Source organism: Epinephelus fuscoguttatus, linkage group LG3, assembly GCF_011397635.1.
Source record: "Epinephelus fuscoguttatus linkage group LG3, E.fuscoguttatus.final_Chr_v1".
NCBI classification, from domain to species: Eukaryota; Metazoa; Chordata; class Actinopteri; order Perciformes; family Serranidae; genus Epinephelus; species Epinephelus fuscoguttatus.
The window spans coordinates 14,176,458-14,199,754 of NC_064754.1; the positions used below are offsets into that span (position 1 = coordinate 14,176,458).

A 23,297-nucleotide genomic window follows, 5' to 3' on the forward strand; every position below is an offset into this window, starting at 1 on the left:
CTAGGGTGAACTCACTGCAGATGGAACCATTTGCTGTGAACATATGACACTCACGCGAAAACAAACTCTTTTTGGAGTAAATTAAAAATGAAAACAGACAGCCTCAGGTAACGATGCCAACATGAGCGCACGGGGGGCACATTTGGCTACTGCTCTGATTCCAGTACTTCAGATTATTCTAATGCTTTATGTTTTTGTTCATGGGAAATAAGGCTATCCTGGTGGAAGTTAGTGCACTTTCAGCCCTTTCTCCTTAGTGTCCCCATAGTGGGTTTTCATTTGTTTGTGTGTTTAACACTACCACTAGGGAGTCATAAAGTTAAACCTTTTCTATTCTATAATTGAAAAAGTTTTGACTGATAATTCCTTCTCCATTCCCCAGCCCCGTGACTCTAACATATATCTCCTGGGGGGGGGATAAAGCAATGGAGAAATTGGCATTGGCAGCTGGGATCATTTGTCCCTCTTCATCCCTGTCAGGAGCTGCTTTCTTCTCCCTCAGTTCCTCAGACCTTGCATCGACTACTGTGTACTGAACGACATCACTGTCAGACACAGGTATCCCTTTTCTCTCCTATCATCTGCTTTTAAATTACTTCTTTTGAATTCACAGAATGTTTATAACCTGGTATGCATAAGGGAGGGGGAAGTGGAAGAACGCCTGTAAGTCTCCCAGCAGCCACTACGAGTACCTGGTAAAGCCAACTGGCATCACTAGCACCCCTGCGGTCTTGGTAAATTACACTGGAGATGAAATGTTTGTTGTTTTCCTAGACGACATCCTGATCTTTTCCAAGTCCCTGTAGAAACATGCTTAGCAAGCTGCTGGAGGACAAAGGCAGAAATGTGCAAGTGTCCTTCCTGGGGTTTGTGGTGGCTGCTGGCAACATCCAGATCGACCCCCACACCCTGGGAGGACCTACAGCAGTTGTTGGACTTTGCAATCTAATAGAGTATCATCTGGAACTACCTCAACTTATTCTTCCTTTGGTAACCAGCTGCTTGGTCCATCCAAAAAACTTTTATCTTAGCATGTATCCTAATACCTCCGGACTCTTCTTGCCATGTCGTGGTTGAAGTGGATGCCCAGGTCCGGAGCTGACCCCTGCCAGGGACCTGAAGCTTTCTCTTTGTGCCTTCTTGGCTCACCCTTGCAGAATGCTACTACAATACTGGGAAAAGGGAGCCGCCTACAGTCAAGATGGCATTGGAGGAGTGGAGGCATTGATTGGAGATGGCACAGCAACCATTCGTCATCTGGACAGATCACAAGAACCTAAAATACATCTGTTCTGCCAAGAGACCGAACTCCTGACGAGCCAGGTGGGCCCTGTCCCAAAACTGCTTTAACTTCTCTCCTTATCACTTCCTTCAGCATCTTTCCCCTGGTGCTTGCCCTGGTAATTGTCTCAACTCTACTCCCAGGTTCTTCAGTGAGGCCACCCTTCCTGATTGGCAAGTCACGCTGTGGAATTCATGTGATAATGATTCTGGTGGGGCTCCATGGAAGCAGATGTCAAGGAATTTGTTGCAGCCTGAATGGTCTGCTCCCAGAACAAAAGCTCTCAGCAGGATTTCCGGATCTGTGACCTGTCCCTCTATGCACCTGGTCCCACGGACTTAGTCACCAGCCTTTCACCATCAGACAATAACACAGCCACACTAACTAATATTTACCTTTTTTTCAAGTCTGCGCATCATATCCCATCACCCAGACTCCAAGGAAATAGCAGAAATCATGTTAAACCATGTGTTTGGACTGCATGGCCTCCCCAGAGACATCATCTCTGACTGGGGCCCCAATTCCCCCCTCCATTTTGGGTTTTGCTGGCTTCTTGGAAACATGGTCAGTATTTCCTCAGGCTTCCACCCCGAGTCCAGTGGCCAGGTGGAGACAGACCTATGATGTATAGCCTCTCACAACCCTACCATCTGGTCCACAACCCACAACATCCTGTCCATCCTTACCATCTCCATTCCAATGCTCCCAAGGCTACCAACCCCTCTGTTCCCTGACCAGGAATGAGAGGTTAGTGTCTCCTCTGTCCAGGCCTTCATCCATCAATGTCCATGCACCTAGGCACTGGCTCGCTCCACCCTGCTCCAGATTGCTACCAGAAGGCCGCCAACTGCTGCTGCACTCAAGCACCACCTGGCTAGAGGATTTGGCTCTCTACATGGACCTTCCCCTCCAGGTAGAGCCTAGAAAGCTGGCCTTGAGGTTCGTTGCACCATTCCCCATCCCTAAGGTCATCATCCCTGTTGCAGTCAGCTCACAGCTCCCCCATGCTACACACATTCACCCTACCTTTCACATCTGATGGCTCATACCACATATACTGACCCACTTCCACTAGTCATTTGCCAAATTGTCTTTTGCACTATGCTAAGCATTTCAACACTCCTTGTGCTTATCTGTTTGATCCTGCCTGCCTGAAACCCCTCCTGACTCAGATTCCTCGCCTGCCCCTTGCCTGGTTAAATTTGCCGTCTCTGTCTGGCTACCTGGGCTCGACCTCTGCTTGTTCCACAGATTAAAGATTTTGGATTTACTCTTATGCTGCTGTCTCGAGTTGTGCTTTTGGGTTTCTTTCTGCTCTCTGCCAGCCAACGTTACACATGATATGTTAGACACACATATACCAAACAGCAGGCTCTTCATGCACATGGTGTGTGTGGGGGTCTACAGAGGTGACCTTCCTCTCAGGGAAGGATGACCCTCATTTAGGCCATTCTCCAGCTGACAGTGAAATGTTGAACAAATAGTAGGTTATGCCTCCCTTTCACTAACACGCTCCTTTGCTCCGCAGTGTGTTGCCCTGTGGTTTCTATCTCTCCTTCATTCTCTTTGCCCCCTCACAGCTGCAGGAGCTAAACATGCTGCCAGCACTTTATTAACACTCTTCGCTTAAACACACACTCATCATTAGTGGTTACATTACGTCAAGGGGGTGTTACTACACACTGTACACTGTAGGAAGAAATAGAGATTAGGTGAGTATTAAAACTAGGCAGGTTGTACAGTCTATACGCTCATGTCAAAGGGATTTTGAATAACCTTCATCTAGAAGCTTCCAGTCACAGCCCTCATGTTGTTAGGGATTTTATTCCATCTATAACCCCACAGCCTCAGCTTCTAATAAAAACCGATCATAATTAGAATTAGAACATCAGTTACATTGGTTACGCTAGTGTTATTGATTTATTGAGAAGGATCTGCCACTTGTCCTCTCTATCCTCTTTTATTGATGAGGCCTAAAATTGATGTGGCACTAAAATAAATTCTCCGCTAATCTTTATAAAAGTCAGTAAGCAAAAAGAGTTTCTCATATTATCACTTATTCTGCTCACTCTCTTGCTATCAAATCTGCTTTTAAGCACAAGCGGCACATTCGGCAGTCAGACCCTGAATTAGCCTTTTTTTTAGGTGTGTCTAACTGGGACGGTGATTTAAGAGACAGCTTAGTCCACGCTGACTTGCACGATAGAATTAAGGCCCAGTCTAATCAGCCCCCCCTCCCTGGTGGCAGGGACAGTTAACTGTCAGCATACTGGTTAGAAACAGCTCTTTCACAGATGTGCTATACGGACCTGGATATGATGCTATGCCTATTATAAAGAGGTCACCAGGAGGTTACACAAACAGAGAATGCCATAAGGTAAAATGACCCCAATTACCCTGGTGTGCTACATTTTAATTGTGCAAATCAGCGCCGCTGTACATTAATATTCTCTGGCATAGAAAAAGTCAATCTGTCAGCAAGGGGATCAAGATTTATTGCTAATGAGAAGCAAATCTTTCTGGGTTACTGACCACATCGACTCAAAGTGTCCTCATTGGTTTGCTATGGTCAGAGCTATTAAATATGTACGCCTGTTTGCTGCTTCATTCTTGCCTTATAATGCTCTTATGACTATAAAAATAAGTGTGGGTAGTTTACTATATATTTGTAAATATTTAAATCTGTTTCCTATAAATGTCACCCAGCTGCACTGTTCAATATTTTCTCTATAACAATAGATCAAATTACAACAGTATGAGTAATGTATCCCTCGTAGTGATGACTCCACAGAGAATTATCACCTAACTGCACGTCCTCTGGAAAGCTGAGCCCATTTCGGCTCATTGTTTCATTTGTACAGCCTGCAACTTCACTGTTCAAATTCACTCTCTGCATAATTTGCCAGATATTTTCCTCAGTGGTTGATGAAGCCGAAACAGAGCAAAGAAAAGACTCGATATTGGATTTGCATTTGTCAGACGACCAAAACACAACTCAAAGAGGTGCTAATGGCAGTGTTGAGTTTATAGCTTGTTTACACTGCCCTCAAGTGGCAATGACAAAAAATACATCTGCTGCTGATGTGTAAAGATGTGTAAAATGTTTTTTAATCTACATTGCTATTAGTAAAATTACATAATTGTCAAGTATGGTTATGTCACTGCTAACTGTGCTTGTGTGCTTTGTTTTGTGCTCGTGTGTGTGCTTTAGTCTATGTTGTACATTTGGATATTACATTGTTAATGTTTTAGGTCATATGGTTAGGTTTTTGTTTTATTAACAGTGCTTATGTTTTGTTGTTTTTGCCTGTGTGCCTTGTTGTGTGCTTTTGTCTATAGTTATATGCTTGCTCTGTGCTCATGTTTCCTTCTGGACCTTGCGTGGATCTGTGCCATCATCCACTTTTATCTGTGTTTATATGCTTCTGTGCTTTGTATGTTATTTTGTCTTTTTCTTAAATACACTTACACCATCAGCCTGCCAGGGACTGCAGATGAAAACTAGCCTGTATGGCACATTTCCTTGACTTAAGTGATCATGTTCATTAATGTGCACTGTCCCTTTCTATATAAAATAAACAAACCTGTCAATTCAGGAGGGAGCCTGAATGCAGAGCAGCAGGCAGGTTTGAGGTTAAACAAAAAGCACTCAGTAATGAAGCTGAAGAAAAACATCCAGAATAGACAGGTAAAAGAAAGTCCAAATGACAGAAGAACCAAAAGTAAACTGAAAACCAACCGGGATGATACGATAACACAACTCAGGTAAATCATCCAAACTGAGCACAAGACACTTGGCAGGAGACGGAGCAGGGAACGACACCAAGAACACGGGGAAGAGCACAGACAAACTGACAGGGAACAAAGGGAAACACACAGGTGTATGTACAGAGAAAAATAATCAAAAGATTGAGACACAGCTGGAGTAGGAGGACACAGGCAAAAGGAGGAAAATGAGGATTGGCTTACAACAAGAGTGCAGTTGGGAACACCAGGGTGGAGCAAACAAGACTAATACAGAACAGGCGTTTAGGGAAGACTCTGGGAACAGGGAAGGACTAACGAGACTGGTGGACACACCTGTCATGTGACAGAAAACAGGTGGAAAAACACACAAAGACAGGAAGTGAAAGCAGACACAACACATGAGGAGAGAATCTACAAAATAAACAGATTAAACATGAACGAATAACATGAAACAAGGAGCACAAACAGAAAACTCCAAAACAAAGTCCATAGGATAACAGATAACAATTTTTGACTTTCATTAGCCTGAGATCTCTATTAAGATACACATATATGTTGTGTATATGCTGTTGAACTTTATATTTAAAAAATAAGGTAATTAATTTCCCAAAGGTAGGCTATGTAACGGAAGGACTGACCTCACTGCCATGTTTTTCCTCACCTTTGTTTTGGTGACAGAAAAGAAAGAGCTGCATTAATGCACTGGATTCAACACTTGAATTCATTTGAAAGGTAACTGAAACCAAGTAACTATTTTAATTTCCTTAAAACACATTGCAGCAGCACTGCATAATGGCTGAAATGGGAGATTAATTTTCTCAGATGGCATAGATTTTTTTAAAGGAGTCCTTTGTGATCACATCTATTGCAGCATGAATAGTAGTGTTTAGCTTCTGCAGATCATATTCCTTCAGCCTGCTCGAGTTCAGCTTGTTAGCCTCTTAATCTTTGGGGTGTGTGAACACTTACCCTAAATATTGAGCTGTGAAAGAGACAGGCAGTCCCCTGAGTCCTTGCAGAGAAACACAGACCACGCACCAATCACACACGTGTATAGATCCCTAAATGAAGGATTGCAACTTTGAGAAGACTGGATCAATATTCATGTCGTTTAATTGATTATTTGACCTGATGGCTGATGGTCAGTCAATACTGCAGGCCACCCTAAATTAGGACAAAAGGTTTGGCTGTAAACAGATTCCATCACAGCTGTCATCTCTGTCCTTCACCTCCTCGGGGAGAGATGTGAGCAAACGAGGTATTTTCTACATGTGCAAAATAAAAACATTACAGACAGCATCGGTTGTTTCAGCAAGTGCCCCCTGCAGCAGCTGTAATACATGAGCAAAACATGAGGTTACATGATGTTACTGTGGATCAACAAAGTCCTCATAGGATGAGGTCAGTGTGAATGTAAAGTAACTTTGATTATTCCCTAACTGAAAACACCTAAAATAGTCTCTTCAGCTCCATCCACCATGGTTCCCTACCTTTAACAAAGTACTTCTCTTAAGCTGAACCATGATCTTAAACCTAACCAGGCTGTATTTGTGCCTTCATGTAATAGTTTGGAAGGACATACAAACTGTGTTCTCCTAATAGGGACATCAGATCAGAGGACCTTTCTATGTGTCATTCTAGAGGCCATGGACAAACAGTCTATGCCATTTAAAGGAATATTACACCCACAAAATGACCATTGTAAATCAATTAGTCATGCCATGTTACCTTGAATTCATAAAGATAACTTTCTTGCATGCCTCCATGGAAAACTGCAAACGTATTGATTTATTGATTGAGTGGGAACCACATTTAACAACAGCAGAGCTATATCCAAACTTCCATTTACAAACTCTCACACAATTCATGCAGCATATTCCAAGTCTCGTGACAGTTTATAAACATATGTTTTAATATAGTTTTTCCATGGTAGTCCCCAATCAATCAATAAATCAATATGTTTTCTGTTTTCTGTGGAGGCAAGAGAGAAAAAAAAAGTTCTTAAAAAATTCAAGGTAACACAGAATGACTTATTAACCTTGTGGGTAAAGTAGGATTTCGTCGTCATTAGCAATGAGTCAGCTATATCGAATGCATGTGGAAGGCATTAAATCAAATAAAGATAATTATCACACAAAAAAATAAGTCGGCCAGGTAAGAGACTAATGATGTGTGTCATTTTGCTAGATGCAGGTAGATTAATTACGCATGTAAGCGGATGTTTTGTTAGCATTTAGTTAGCATGACATTAGCCAGCTTGTCTTTGTCCAGATGATTATGTAGTTGGCATTTTGCTTGTAGATCTGAGGGTCCTGTGCCCATCTGTTTGTAAATCCAAAGATTTAAAGGTCTCTTTATTGCTGACAGGTATAAACACGGACACCAACGCCAGATGGACATCAGGGACTGTAACGTCAATAGGTGGCAAGTGGTAAAGGTCTGTAAGGATTCAGATCATTAACTAACTTCAGTTTTGTAATATTTCACTCCATTGCCTCTGTTGAGAGCTTTTCTCTATATGGGCATTTGTCTTTCGTGCTTACCTATACTTTTCTGACAATGAACAATTGACGGATGACAGATGACCAGACCAGCATCTAGCCTGCCGTAGGTAAGGATGCATATCTTTCCAAGATGGCGCCACTACCACCAAAATGCTCCACAATTCCCATTCCCTATTACAGGACTGAGATTTTTGTAATTGGACCCAAAGCAGCAACTCAATGTTTGGCTGCTTTAGCAAGCACATTGAAACTAATAATACAAACTTGGCAGTAGTTTTAGACTCAGATTTAAATTTTACTTCTCATTCAATCAAGGTCATCAAAACATCCTTTTTCATCTCAGGAACATCATTAAAGTCAAAAAAGATGCTGAAATACTCACACATGCTTTCATTGACACCTGCAATTCCCTTTTCACCTGATTACCCAAAAAGTCGATAAGTGAACTGAACTGAAACAAGAAAAATGTTTCACATCACCCCACTGCTTAAGTCACTACACTGGCTACCTGTATTTTTATAGATAGCCAGATCGTTAAGGTCCTCTTCTGCTTCACTTTTAAATGTTCCTCATGCGTCCCATAAAAGTACTAGAGAGAGTGCTTTGTGACTTTATGACCCTAAAATGTGGAACTCGCCGCCTCTGAATGTTACAACAAGCTCTGTCTGTATTTTTAAAAGCAAATTAATTTTACTTAATTTGAAGTAACATTACGGTCTTACTTGTTAATTTCATTCTTTTTTTTAATTTCATCCCTGCTGCTTCTTTTCAATTTGTTATTTATTCATTTCCTTTTTATTCTATAGATTTTTATTTATAGAATTATTTTTGTTTGTTTTGATTTGTGCTGTTTTTTTCTTTCTTAGAAATATTTCATTGTCTTACTGTAGTTGTTTGTAACATTCTTTACATTGAGTCTGTGTTCTTTCAATTTTGCTATATAAAGCACTCTGGGCTGCATCTTTGTATGAGAGGTGCTACATAAATAAAGCTGAGGTGAGTTGAGGACTGTTGTACTTAATTGCAATGCACTGTACAATCAGTTTCTCCTCGTCTTCCTCAGCAGCTGCTGAGCAGAACTCTGCTCGGAGAAGAGGAAGCATCCTCGGTGACGCTTGAATCTACGGCAGCAGAGTTTGTTCCTTTGCATGTAAACTCGCCTCCTCATTATATTTAGCAGTGACCTTTCCTCCAGCTGGTTTAATAATCTGGTGCATAATTCATGTTGGAAAGCTGCATTACTGAATGTAAAGCAAAGTGTGGACAAAATACGAAGAACAACTTTGTGTTGTGTTACATTATGTAAGGTGTTTATATTTCTTCCTGTCATGAAAGTGTGTGTTCATTATAACGAGAAAGAAAACACTAAAATCATAAGAAAATATGTCTATAGTGCGATGTATGTATGGTTCGTAATGAAAAGTAAAACACTGAATTACTCTTGAACTCTGTCCCCCTCACTTTCGTAATCACAGCCACACCTCCACATGTGTATGTGTACAGGTGAAGATCATATTTCAAGAATGTCTCACTGTGGGCACGCCCCAGCACAGCTATTCACCAAAGGGAAAAAAAAACAACAGAAAACTCATACGTCTTTCAGAAGCCAAAGGCCAGCACTGAAGCACATTTGCTTCCCAGATGGACTCTCAGACCAAAACAGGGAAGGTTTACCTGCAACCGCACAAAGTTGGCAAAGTGAGTACACAGATTTCTCAGTAGTAATGAGCATTTGATATAACATAGGACTAAATATACAGCTTTGTTTTTAGCAGCAGGTGATAATTGCTTTGTTTTAGATTACAGGGATAAAAACCTGATCATGTCAACCTTATAGAAACCAGAAAACTGACTTGACGCTACAGTAAATAAGTAACTAAAAAAGACAGACAGAAAGACTATGCAGTGTGGGTTACAGTCCTGCATGGGTCAGTGCTTTCTGACTTTAACAGGAGAGACGTCAACACCTGTGTAATTATAATTTTGTCCCAGTTTCATTTAGATTCAGTTAGCTGAGGGAGTGAAATGTGAGCCATCGGTCTGGTAGAAAAAGCTCTCAGCCTGTTCTGTGTGTCGCTCAGAGGAGACTCAAGAGCAGGAATCCAAATTAACAAGTTGAAACACAGCACAGTTTCCACAGTACACATTCCTGTGCTGCACTGACAGATAGTCCTGCACACACTCATTCAGTGTGGTGTCACTGCAGACATTAATTTTTAACCCAGCCAACACACCTATACTATATACTATACTGAAACTGGTACAGAAATGCAAAGTAACTTTAGAAACCTGCTGTAAATGATCAGAGCTTTAAATGTGATACATTAAAACATAAGGTACAGTATATGTGGTTTACTTTGAGTAAAATCCTGTAAGATAAATGTTATTAACGAACACAGCCATGCATTCCTTCTTTTATTTTGAAAGGAGGACTAGGTCATGAGTGACGTGATGGTTTGTCCTCACACTGTGACACTCCTCTGGACTTGAAAGCACAGGGAGGATGTGACTAATGTTTACCTCTGTGCGTCACACGCGGGAGGGTTGAAACTGTCAATCACACTCACAGGCAAAGGTTTCAGGTAGTTTCAGTAAAATGTGGACCTCGAGTAGGGGAGGAGGAAAGAATGTAACACGTCATAAACTTGAACTACTGTGACGTAGATATATTTACATGCCGGTGACACAGTTTCGCAAGACTGTAGCCTTTATTAACAAACATCTGCTTTCTCTGCTCTTAACCATCTCTTGCTCTCTCCTCTCAGAAATGGAAGCCAGTGTGGTTGTCTCTGTTTCCCCCCAGCAGCAGTGGAGTGGGTCGACTGGAGATCCAGGATATGGGAGGTACAGTTTTCTTCTTCTATCACTATTTGTCCCAGTGTGTTGGAAGAACTCCAGCTCCATTGATTTTGCACATGAAGTTCACTTTACTCATCATGGGTGGCACTATTCACCCTGCAAAAACTGGAATAATGTCTTGCAGGAGCTCTCCAAAGGTCCAAACGTTTAAAGGATTTAAAGGTATACTATGCAGGAATTGTCAGCTACTGTTTGTTAACAGTGTCTTCAGCAAAAGTGAAAGAAAAAGCCAACTGCATTTACTCTCGTTTTGTAGCGAGCTTTGTCCGCTTTGTGTTTTACCCTTGTTCCCAGCTCCAAACCGAAGCTGGGAACACACTGGTTTATTAACATTAATTTAGCCTGGCTTGTTATCAGCTGGTAACTGGCTTCTAGCGGTCCAGACCACTCTGCTGAAGGAAGGACGGCGAGGCGTTCAGGTGCTGTTCACCAACAATGACTTTATTGCAGTCTTCAGGACAAAACAATAAACACGGCCTTCTCATGAGGTTGAACAACAGCCCCGAGCGTATCTAGACACTTTGTTCTACTGACTATCATCACTCTTTGCCATATACGGTCTTCACCATAACGCACCTGAGAGAGAGCTACTTCCCTCCATGCACGAAGCACATGTCACACACTCACAGGTTACCCATAAGGCCACTGTCCTTAAAGGGGAAAAAAAGGTTAGCCAGTAACAGCCTGTTACATTTCGCCACTCTGTCTGTTGTTGTTGAAGCTGGGACTAACTTCACACCCGAGTTGATGGTGTTCCAAAAGTCATAAAACCAAGATGTTGTTAGAAACACCAGTTCTCGTCAGGTTAGACATTGTTGGCAATATCAGTCATGAACAGCTCATAATGCTGCACTCTGTGCATACAAACACTGTAGCAACGTGTCCACAATACAACTGTTTTAATGAGACACAAAAAAGACAGAAGTGCCGATTAACTGTATATGACTACAGCTTTCACTACTGTTGATGGACGGAGCAGCCATCTTGGATATTGAGGTTGGAGTTGTTGAAGTTCTTCTTACTTTTTGATTTGGAAATTCGACTTCAGGGAGATGTTCCAGTTATAAACTCTGACAGGGAACTTGGAAATTCAGGCTCCCCAGTCCAAAAAGAATGTACAATAATGGAAGACACCACTGAGTTGCAATATGAGAAATTTAGGCTCCGGTATATCTGGAGCTCTGTCCATTTTAATGTCTAAAAGTCAGGATATCTCTACTACATCTATTCTGACATTTTTTATGTGTCTTTTGCAAGCCTCCCAGATGTATTGAAGTGCAATACTAAATCAGTGGAGAACCTCCTTTAAATAAGCAAACTGTGTAGCTAGATTGTCGAAACCACTTGGACTGCTTTTTCGAGGTCAAACTAAATATCAGCACGTCTGAAATGTAATACTGATAATAATACATAGCTGCAAAGGAAAATGTGGACACACAACGATTGTGGATCAAAGTTACTTTGAGTAATCATTTTAATGTTTGCCTTTCTTTTCCTCCAAACAATTTTGTTTAATCTGCAGTTTTTGTGTACAGTACAACCTTTGTTAGTACAATGCTTTTACTGGTAGTGATGACCAGGTTATGAAAAAAGATCCAAGTTGTAAGATGAAACTGAATTATGATTCATGATGTTGCAAGGTAGGTTGCAGGAAGACTAATAAGACAGAGCAGAGACAACATATGGTGAGTCTGCTACACAAAACTGTGATGGGTCACAAGCCAAAAAAAGTTGGGAAAAACTGCTCTAATGCAACACTATATTTAGTCCCCTTTTAGATGTCTTTGAGTGCATGATTTTATTTAGGAGTTTGGCTTTGGGTCATTATTCCTTGGACTCTGCTCCAACTATAAAATGATATCAAACTCCATCCAAACATTCTGGTGGCATCCATCGTGCTCTTCGTGCCCAAACACGTGGGATGTTTTTCAGGAACAACTTTTTCACAATACCTCCTGGGAAGCGAAACAAAAAGCCATAAAAAACATGAGCAGGGAGAGATGAGGACAGCCCCTGTCATGGGGAATCATGAGGAAACAGCCCACAGGTGGATGCTGGGTGGTGGCGGTGGATGTGTGTGACATGTATACAGCAGCAGGCCGAGCAGCAGCAGCAGAACATGAGCAGAGAGTTTGACAGTTTAAATGGAGCCCAGAATTGGTCATGGCGTTACGTAAGCTCAGCGGATGCATCTGCATGATGCAGCCGAGTTTTCGCGCAGGCTTTAGTGAACATATTATAATGTACATATCAAACAATCTGAGGAACAAAATGTTTCGTGACAGCTTTAGAATGATGTCTATAGCAGTGTAACATACTTTACAAAAAAGGGGAACACATGATTAGACAAGGATGAAAGGCATGGCACAGTGCATGGTGGAGAATACTGAATAACTGTGGACAACAGTTCAGTCACTCTGAAAAAGCACTGAGTACTTCAGCTGCAGTAAATGATAACTAATGATGGCCTGTGTGTGTGACAACCATGTGCCAGCTGAGGTGATAAACACTGAGACAGGGTGGTCATCATGAGGACAGTCAGACTGCAGCCGATTTGGACGCTTCCCAGCTGATTGAGCTGATCTGAAATGTACAAGTGGCTTCGATGATAACAGCTGGTTGAATTAGGAAGGGAGGACAAGAACAGAGCTTCATCTCTTCCTTACCTCTCTATCTTCTTTAACACAGATCAGATAAGACGTGTGTTTGTAGGAGCCTCAGATGAATGAAAACGTTGACCTCTAGCGTTTGTTATAAGTTTAACTTGATTTTGCCTAATTTTTCATTTGAATAAAATGTATTAAGACCTATGTTTAACATCTATTATCCTTACAGATATTTGTATTTTTTATCACTAATACATCTGAGACAGCTGAAACTACTTTGCTTTTTAAAAGTTTTTGATTTTTAATTCATATTAACAGAGTGAATCAATAATGTGATCTCATTTTTACCGCCTAGTGTTTGGTGTTTTAGTCTCTTTCCACTGTGACCTCCTGGCACCGTACACATTTTTTACATCTCTTCCTGACCTTAAGATGTTTCTCATCAATATCTGGAAGGAGAGCCATAAGAAAAAGTTAAAAAGGATGGACTTTCACAATTTTATTCTCTGTAGGTTTGACAGCACACACAGTGCACAGACTGGTAATAATACCCCTAGCCTGACATCGCCAGACCAAATCACAAATGCAAAATATTCTCAAATCTCTCAGTTAATTTTTGATTTCCAAAGGGTGTTATTAACAGGTTATTAACATGTGACACACTGACCATGGGTCTCATTCATAAAACATACTAAAAATGTACGTATGGACAAAAGCCAAAAATCTGTGCCAAAAAAAAAAAGATATATATATAGAAAGTTTCTACAGACTTCCACCTCATCATCTGCATCGCCAATTTCCTGTCCCTAAAAAGTTTATAAGCAGAGTTCCTCCCATCAAGTCTGTTTTTATAGATTCCAACTTTTGAGTGGGAGGTGGCATAGGCCTCGTTTTGTGTGTACGCAATATTTATAAATGAGACCTCATCTGCCCTGACAAATGTATATTTAAAACAGAAACAATGGTGCATTACGTAGCCAAAATAGGTGTGAAATACAAACAAAAACTGTATGAACAATAAGTAAAGAGCTACTAGAATTTGGTTGATATAGGCCTACATGTTGCTGCTGATTGGATAACACCTCTGACACACCCACCAAATGTAAAAAATGTACCTTGAAGCCTGTTCATTTCACACTGTTTTATGGAAACATGTTTTTCAACCTGGAAACCAGGGCAGACAGTGCACACTGTTTTTAGATTAAACATGCTCTAAGTCCACCTGATGTAGATGGCTAATCACAGCACAGTAGTACCAGCCAGTCACAATACATTAAGGTGGGACTTGGCACAAAACAGGAAAGCAGAAAAAATTAACCCTGAGAGAGGGAAAAATGTGAACAGACATAACATGCAGAGATGAGCTGGTATATTAAACTTCTGCCAGGTCCTGTCAGAAATATGACAATCTCTCCTGTCTTGTCAAGAAACGCTTTAACTGCAGCTGATTGTTCTTACTTTACCAAAAATATACCATCCAGTTCTGAGGAAAAACGGCTTTAACAGAAAGTTCCACATCATCTGCAGCCATCTTGGATCATGGTGCTCCTCTTCATGGTCCTCATCTCAAACACACCCCATGTTAGATAAACGGTTGTGATTGGCCCGGCATGTCTCAGGCTTCTGGAAATCTGTCCAAAGTGGAGGGGGGCCAGACATCTGCCAGAGCAAATCAGACATGAGCTCGCAGATCCGTCTGGCTCCCAAGCAAGTATAGCCAAGCAGGGCTATTAAATAACATGGCAACAAAATATAAACAGCAGGACTCAATAAGAGCTGACAGGCCTGTCAGAGATGACCTAGATGACTTACTGTGCTGGTTATGAGACCGTATAGGGTCATGTTACGTCTGTCAAAATCTTTTAAGACACAGATATTGTTCAAACTGTTTGTGTCAAAATCTGAAGTGTAACAGAGTTCAGAGTGTTTGACCTGTTTGTCTCATAGGAGTGTGAAGGTGCAGGAGTGTTTGTGCTTGTGTGGAAATATTTTACGAATGTGCTTGGTCTCCCTAATCACTAACCGTGATACATTAATCCTGTGTCTATCTATGTCCCGTCCAGGTGGTGGTGCTGGAGCTGATCACATGCCTGGGGTGAGGAGACACTACCAGCCCCATATGGACAGGAAGCTGAAGGTGGTCCGACTGTCCGACCTGATCAGTGTCCTCAGACTCCCCCCAAATGCTGAGGCCTGTCCAATGGTCAGCCTCTCTGAGTGTTTATAATGTTTGCATGTATCAGTGATGGTTAAATAAATACTACAAGCTGGTATCTGTGCTGTTTGCAGGACAACATGGCAGCATTTTGTGTGGAGACACAGGAAAGAACGATGGTGTTTGCTGCACACAAAGACGACTGCATTGAGTGGGTAGACAAACTGTGTCATAGCACGTTTCAGGTGAGAGGGAAATTACATCAATTGTGTTCATTGTTAGACCCTTAATAATTGCTATCACAGACAAAACAGCATACTGTATGTTGTAGATTGAATATAAATCAGTTTGTATACAATGCTTGGCCAACAGGCATTCTTCTCTAACCTGATTTAACAGCTGTGTGCTTCTCTCTCCTCTCCTTGCTCTCTGTCTCTGTCTCAGAGAGGTGTTGGCTCAGACTCTACTCAGCTTCAAATGGAGGAGAACCAGATATATGCCTCAGCAGATGACGGTAAATCTTCTGCTCCTATGCTTTTAACTTCTCTCCTTTTCTCTCTCTGTGTTCATTCATTCATCTTCTAACCACTTCATCCTCTTGAGGGTCGCGGGGGGGCTGGAGCCTATCCCAGCTGACATCGGGCGAGAGGCAGGGTACACCCTGGACAGGTCGCCAGACTATCACAGGGCTGACACATAGAGACAAACAACCATTCCCGCTCACATTCACACCTACGGACAATTTAGAGTTATCAATTAACCTAGTCCCCAATCTGCATGTCTTTGGACTGTGGGAGGAAGCCGGAGTGCCCGGAGAGAACCCACGCTGACACGGGGAGAACATGCAAACTCCACACAGAAGGGCTCCCACACCCAGGATCGAATTGGCAACCCTCTTGCTGTGAGGCGAGAGTGCTAACCACCACACCACCGTGCCGTTCTCTCTTTGTGTTTCACTATTCTATTCCTCTCCTCTAACGAAACTGTCATCGGTTTCCTTTTATTGTTATGACAAACTCTTGCTGTCCTGTTTTGAGCAGGTTTGAACGTGTGCTACATAAAAGAAAAGTAGCTAATTGAACTCAACAAAGTACTTTTTATGACAGTGTACTCAACACACACACACACACCTGTCTTGCCTGAGGGGGGAAGTAAGAGTAGGTGTTGTCATTTGAACCAGTGTATGAGCAAATGTATCTGCAGCTTTCTGTGCTGGAGACACACAGAATCTCTGTAATTAGCATCTTTCATAAAGGTGTGAGTATTTACGGCATTTTGAACAAACGAAAACACTGGGAATTTTGCTGCAAGAGTGATATAAGAACTTCCTGTGGATGTATGTTGTGACTCTGGGTCGTCCAACCCAGTTGCCAAGAAAAAGGTTGGCACTGTACGTTTTTCTGCAAATCAGGGATACATTACATTTGTACATTATTATGTTTCAACCACACTGTGGTTAACATGTGGTTAGGTTTGGGCACAAACACCACCAGGTTATGGTTAGGAAGAGATCATGTCTGGGCTTTAAAAACCTGGTTTTGATGGCGAAACAGAGCTGGAGAAGCCACTTCCTGTGTCACTTTCCCCGCTGGAAAAACAGTGATGGACGGCTACAATGCAACCAGGTTTGGTGGCTAAAACGATGGCGGACACACAGCAATGACTCGCTAAAACACAACCGTCTTTGTTGTTTGTTGGTGTTGAACAGTTGTCTGCAGTCATCTTCAACATGGCAGGCATCTCACCGGGAGCGTATCTATGTTTCTAGGGGTCTATGTTGCCCGCTCAACCAAGCAGGAAACATAGAACCCTTTTTGTGTAAGCGGGCGAACATAGAAGCTTTTTTGCAGGGTTAAGTGGGGAACATAGAACCCGGGAAACATAGGGATGACCCCATCTCACCCACCCCGTCCATCTCGTGATGAGAAAGTCAGCTTGTGTACTACAGTATGTCACTTTAGAAACATTGCTATGATACGTATGAAACATACAAATGTAACATATTCATAGCTTGCTAACATTTCCCTCTCACAACTGGGCTTGGTCATCTGGGAAGTTTATGTGTATTCCTTTAAACTACATTCTGTGTGCAAAGTTGAAGGTTGTCCTGATGGCAGTGCTATAGAAAAGTCCATGGAGTCACTGAAACATCATGATTTGTCCTATAATCCATAAATAATCACAGCACATTACATGAGAGAAAGTCTTGTTCAGAATCAGTGTCTAAACTTGATACTTCGGAGCAACTTCTCACTTTGTATGTCACAACTTAGGACTTGAGGGAAATTCAAATGTACCCTGTGCAAAGATACGTTTATGCTCATGAGGTTCTCAGCAAGTCACCTCCTTGAGGCCTATTAAATATGTTGAATGCATTTACATCATCATTAAACATTTGCAGTCTTCTCATTCCTTGACTATGTTGGCATAGTGCTATTTTTCTTGGCACTTGGCATGTCACTGCTACCAACTGTCAATCAGTGGTATAACGTGGAACTGGCAGTGAATGTGGAAAAGATCGAAATAAAACCAAACCCAAAAACATGTCTCCATAGCCCATGGTACTGCTTATGATCAAGAACTTAATAGGGGACTTTTAAATGGTACAAAATGTCCAAAGTCCAGACCTGCAGTTGTATGGAAATGACAGCCCAGTCACCAGAAAAAGGGTTGGCATTTTACGTTTATGCAAACCACAGATTCATTACATTTGTACGTCTCATGCATATTATATCAACATTTCTAAAGTGACTGGGTGTATGAGCTGACTTTGTCATCAGCAGGTGACACCTAGGCGAGATACCTGCCAAGCTGCAGGCGACTGTTCAAGACCAAGCAAGCCGTGACTGTGTCCTCCGGCGGGGATAGTGCCACGAAAAGTGAACGGTTTTTACTGAGACATTGCTGCATTTCTAGCCGAGATTTGTGGTTTGCAGAAATGTACAATGCCAACATTTTTCTTGGAGATTAGGTGGAAAGTGATGTTGTCACTCTCTTTAATTGTATTTACTTTACAGGTTTAAAAGTGTTTTATCTGCATAGTAATGACAAAAAGTTGTCTCTTCTGTCTAGCCTCAGAGTTCTGGGTGCAGGTTCAGAGGACTGATGCAGCAACACGTTGTGGCCTGAAGGGGTCGTACTGGCTGCAGGTCGGGCAAGAGGCGCTGCTGCTGAGAGAAACACAGAAAAAGGACGTTGTCAGAGAATGGCCGTATGAACTGCTGAGACGATATGGAAAAGATAAGGTAGGGTAGGAATCATGACAAAGGTGATGCATTGGATTGCTTCTCAATTCTAGGATTATCAGTTACATAAACATGCTTGTGTGCCTCTTTGTGTTTTCTTACCAGCTGGCCTTAACTATCGAAGCAGGGAGACGCTGTGACTCTGGTCCAGGAACGTTCACCTTTGAGACACAGCAGGCTGAGAAGATATTCTTACTGATCCAGAGTACCATCAAACGCAAGACTTCATCTGCCACTTCAGGCAATCAAAACCAAGAGGCTGAGAAGGTTGTAACCAACATACGGGCTCACTCCCCTCTCCCCAACATACAGGCCCACTCCCCTCTCCCCAAAATACCAGATATGACCAGTATGGTTGCCATTCTGGAGAACAAACTGAGGATACAGGACAGTGCCGCTGCCTCAGAAGACAGTGCACAGGAGGAATTGCTCAGTTCACCAGAGAGTGTATCAGCGCAGCCAGCTCCTATCACCCTCATGCCTCTTCCAATGGTCCCCACACATGACAGCCGATCTGGAGGTCATCTTGGCGGCCAATCTGAAGCTGTGTATGCTGACCCAGTTGATTGCATCCAATCTGTATCAAGGCCGCAGCCGACCATGGCTCTGTATATAGATCCCGCATGTGTTCTCCCGCTCAAACCCCCCGGCTCCACAGACTCTCTCACTCCCTCTCCTAACTCCTCTGCTGCACATCCCAGCTTTAACATCAATCACCCAGATTCAGATTACTCGGAGGTGTATGACAAAGTCAGTCCAGTCCAGAATAAAACAACTGTCATTCAGAGCAAAGGAAAAGTCGTGAAAAAGCATCGTACACATGAAGAACCCATTTATACTGAGCCTGTGAGCAAGAAGGAGGAAGTGTCTGATAAAAAAGAGAGCAAGCCAGACCCATTCGCTCACCTATATGCTCAAGTCTGCAAAAACCCTCCATCCTTTGACACCATCCCTCCCAGCTCCGCTTCATCTTCCCCTCCTACTGCCAGTATGAGCACAACAAAAGCCACGGACCACTCTATTGATGATGATGTCATCTACGAAAACCTGGGCATCATTTAATTTAGTTGTCAAGTGCAGCTTATCACTAAAGTATCTAAAGCAAATGTATGTAGAGCCTGACATGTATTTTTGTACACTGACTGCTGTGGGAGTTCACTGAGAAACACTTTACCTGGTTAGCACTTCTCCTGCATAGATACGCTTTTCATTGTGTATATCTATTTACAAATAGGGATGTCTGGATTGAACACTTTTGCACTTACATAATGTCACGGTTTCTGAACTGTAGGAATTGTAAAATCTGCAGTGTCCTGTATCCTGCGTTGCTGCCATGTGAAAACAAATCTTGCAGGTCACACGTGTGCGCTCAGTGTCCTGCTGCTCACCTGAAGCCTTGAGGAGAGCTATTAAAATATCACAGGGAAGTTACATTCCATCCTTTTATCTGCCCAAAAAAGCACCTTAAATCGGCAGCGTGGAAGCATTTCAGATATCTACAAACCGACCAGGGAGTTGTTGCTGAAGATGGACGTCCAGTTTGCAAAGTGTGCGGCATTAGTAGTTACGATGGGCCCTAGTGCACGCTGTTGTGCACATATCGTCTCATCACATGATCAGAGACTTGACAATGGATGACATCATCAACAGAAATATTACCCAGCAACCATCATTACATATCTGTACAAAAAATAGTTTTTACATAATAAGAGTTCCTCTTTGAATCTAGTTATATATTCAAGGTGGCAATCACTTTGAAGGGCCCATTCTCCATCCAGCATATTGATGGAGGGCCCACTCTCCCTATGGACCCCCCACCACACAGGCCCCACTGCAACCACACTGCTTGCACTATTTACGCCCCACTGATACATAATAGTATTTCTGTAATGCCATAACCATAACAGTATATGTTTGTTGGTTTGCTGAGGATGTTGTTCTTCTGAATATCCTACAGTTATTTTTCATTTCTGATTGTTTTTCATTGAGCTGTATAAATAATTCTGTAAATAGGATGTGTCACTTTCATAGAGCGTTATCCAAAGTGTTAATTCCTGCAACCCCCACTAACATGTACTGTATATGATATTTTTATTTTATATTTTTACTTCATGTGTTGGTTAAAATCATTTCATACAACCCAGCCCATTTTTGCAGTATATGATTAAAGCAAGAAACTATGTAACTGGAAAAATACTGTATTTTTTAAATGAAAAGGTCAAAAGCAATAAAATGAGCTGTTCATTACACTAAAGAGTTTTGGTGGCGAATGTTACCTAATAACTTCACATGACAGATTTTTCTGTTTAAAAGACAACAAGTCAGTTCAATGATTCATTTCTACTTTCAACACATTTACCATTATTCCAAAAGTCTCACTAGTGACTGCATAGTTGTGACAATTTTTTTTAATAGAACTATTAACTAAAAGTAACTTGTGTTACGGCTGGCAAATGTTCATTGTTTAAAAATGAGTTTCAGTGAGTTCTTAACAGGGTGTAATAACCTCCTGATCAGAGGCTCTGGATCAGTTCAAAATGACCTTGTGTTTTTGGACCTGTTGCAACATGAGAGGGTAATTATGAGTCGCTCCTTTAGGCTGCACAAGTCAGTCACTCCCTAAATACGCCATATACATGGATCTTTCCAGCTACATATTTCCTTTTTTATTATTATTTTAATTCTGGTTGAGGCAATTTTTTAAACGTTTCCTTCCAGAATCCTGTGCTGTTTGGATTCATTTGAAAAGTACCTAACACATTTTGTCACATGTGATGTTTATGTAACTAATCACCTGGATGTTTTGTCATGATAATGTGACCTTTATGTGATGATTTGCCATATCTCACCTGCTATCTGCTTGTCACATCAGTGTTACCTTTTCTTGACAAAAATAGCATTTTTGTGCAGCTTGTAATTTTTTTCTGGACACAGGAGGTAAACACCATTATGTGCTAATTTTCACCTCCACATCTCTCTTCTCTTCCACTGTTACACTGTAATAATCATTCATTACAAACTATTATGATTAAACACAATTTTAGTGAAGATGTATTGTTTTGCATTGTCCACCAGATGGGGCTATTTGTCTTGTAAGTTGTGTCTGTACCAGGGTATCAGCAACACTACATATTCTTCTCACAGTGCAAAGAAATGCACCTGTCTAAAAGCTACTTAAAAAATGGAACCTCTCAGTTCATTTTTGATTACCAAGAGGCATTATCAACATTCACTCATTTTCTGTAACCGGGGGGGGGCTGGAGCCTATCACAGCTGACATTGGGTGAAAGGCAGGGTACACCCTGGGCAGGTCACCAGACTATCACAGGGCTGACACATGGAGACAGACAACCATTCACATTCACACCTACGGACAATTTAGAGTCACCAATTAACCTGCATGTCTTTGGACTGTGGGAGGAAGCCGGAGCACCTGGAGAAAACTGGTTATCAACATGTGCAGGATAAAATGCCTCAGGAAGCAATTGGATAGACTAAAACATTCCCCTTCCCAACTCATCAAATTCACTGGTCAGTAGCCCTATGCTTCAGACTATCATTCTAGCTACCCCTCTAGCATCACTTTTGGATGCAGTTTCTGTGTCAGTTTAAATTGTCACTTGCATGCTACAGTTCCTTTCAAAACAAACTTCCATCTTCACAAAAAAATGTAGGTTTCGCCACCGAAAGTACTTCTAAGGTTTTGAAAAACGATCATACTTTTAGTTAAATTAACTACGTTTGTTACATTAATTGAATGAGTATGTCACTTGACGAATATGTAATGTGAGGATTATGTCATGTGACATAGGGCAGTCACTATATTACCTGGTTGAAAAAACTCAAGGTGACTTTTGGTTTCAAACAGGACACAAACTCATGTCTCCTGGGTGAAAGTCTGGTGTGTGTTTGACCCATCCACTACCCCTCTCTCTCACCCTACGTTCTTGTCAGGAATCCCAACTCTTAGTTTGTTTTCATCTGGTTTTGTTTTCATGTCTCATCACTAGCTCTCCTGTCATTTCAGATCACGCCTCCCTCTCAGCCCATTCAATCTGCTCATTACCTGCACCTGGTTTTCCCCCGCCCATCTCCACACCTGTGGCTTGTTCTCCCATCAGTCCTTCAGTATTTATCAGTCCATTTTCCCCTGCCCTCTGCCAGATTGTCTTGTGTTTCTGCTAGGCTATCCAGCATACTTTCCCCTTTTCCCCTGATCGAGTAAAGTAGACTTTCCCTGCAATTCTATTGCCTCTTTGTCGTGCATTTGGGTTCAAACCTGTACTGGAGAATCTTACAAGTCTTACTTTTTCTACTACCTTATTGCCGTAGGGAATACACTAGATTACACTGGAGTAAGCTGAAAGTCTGGGGCATCACATACAGATGCTGTAGGATACCTCGTGCATCTCAACAGAAGCCAAGGGCCGCTGACCAGGCTGCCATATTTGACACACTGGGATTGAGACTAGATCTACAACCAATAAAACAGACCTACTACCAATCAGAGCAACAACACATGTGATGTCGTGTCAGAAAAATGGAAACAAACTTCAGTGTACAATGATAAAAGTGCCGCACATTTTTCTTCACAAGAAAAGTTTTAAGTGCAGTTGGTGGTTCTTCTTTCAGCGAAAATAAATTGTCGTCTGTTCAATACTGATGCAATAGTGGCTTCATTGACAGTTTCATGTCAGTTGCAGCCATCTTGGTTGTTTTCTAAATTGCCTCAGTGTCATTCTACTTTAAAGTCATCGTCTCAGACATGCTCCACAGTTGTGACTAGCCCATTAGATCTCAAGTTGCTGGAAATCTGTCCAAAAGGAAGGAGGACCAGATGCATCTGTCAGAGCAAATAAGACATGAGCTCTCATATTCACCTGGTTCACTTCACTCCAC

The 23,297-nt window shown here is 41.9% G+C and overlaps 1 protein-coding gene across 1 annotated transcript; it reads left to right on the top strand.

Moving 5' to 3' along the window:
* Positions 1-9,097: 9,097 nt before the first annotated feature.
* On the top strand, positions 9,098-20,010 carry dok1a (docking protein 1a). Its single transcript, XM_049572467.1, has 7 exons — positions 9,098-9,231; positions 10,299-10,377; positions 15,062-15,201; positions 15,288-15,398; positions 15,598-15,667; positions 18,226-18,398; positions 18,504-20,010. The coding sequence occupies exons 1-7, from the start codon at positions 9,175-9,177 to the stop codon at positions 19,458-19,460; spliced, it is 1,587 nt and encodes a 528-aa protein (XP_049428424.1). The 5' UTR covers positions 9,098-9,174; the 3' UTR covers positions 19,461-20,010.
* The last annotated feature ends 3,287 nt before the right edge of the window (positions 20,011-23,297 follow it).

Coding starts and splice junctions, on each gene's coding strand:
- dok1a (XM_049572467.1), top strand. CDS start 9,175: ATGGACTCTCAGACCAAAACAGGGAAGGTTTACCTGCAACCGCACAAA. Junction 10,378..15,061: donor GGAGATCCAGGATATGGGAG/GTACAGTTTTCT, acceptor TGTCCCGTCCAG/GTGGTGGTGCTGGAGCTGAT. Junction 18,399..18,503: donor GACGATATGGAAAAGATAAG/GTAGGGTAGGAA, acceptor TTTTCTTACCAG/CTGGCCTTAACTATCGAAGC.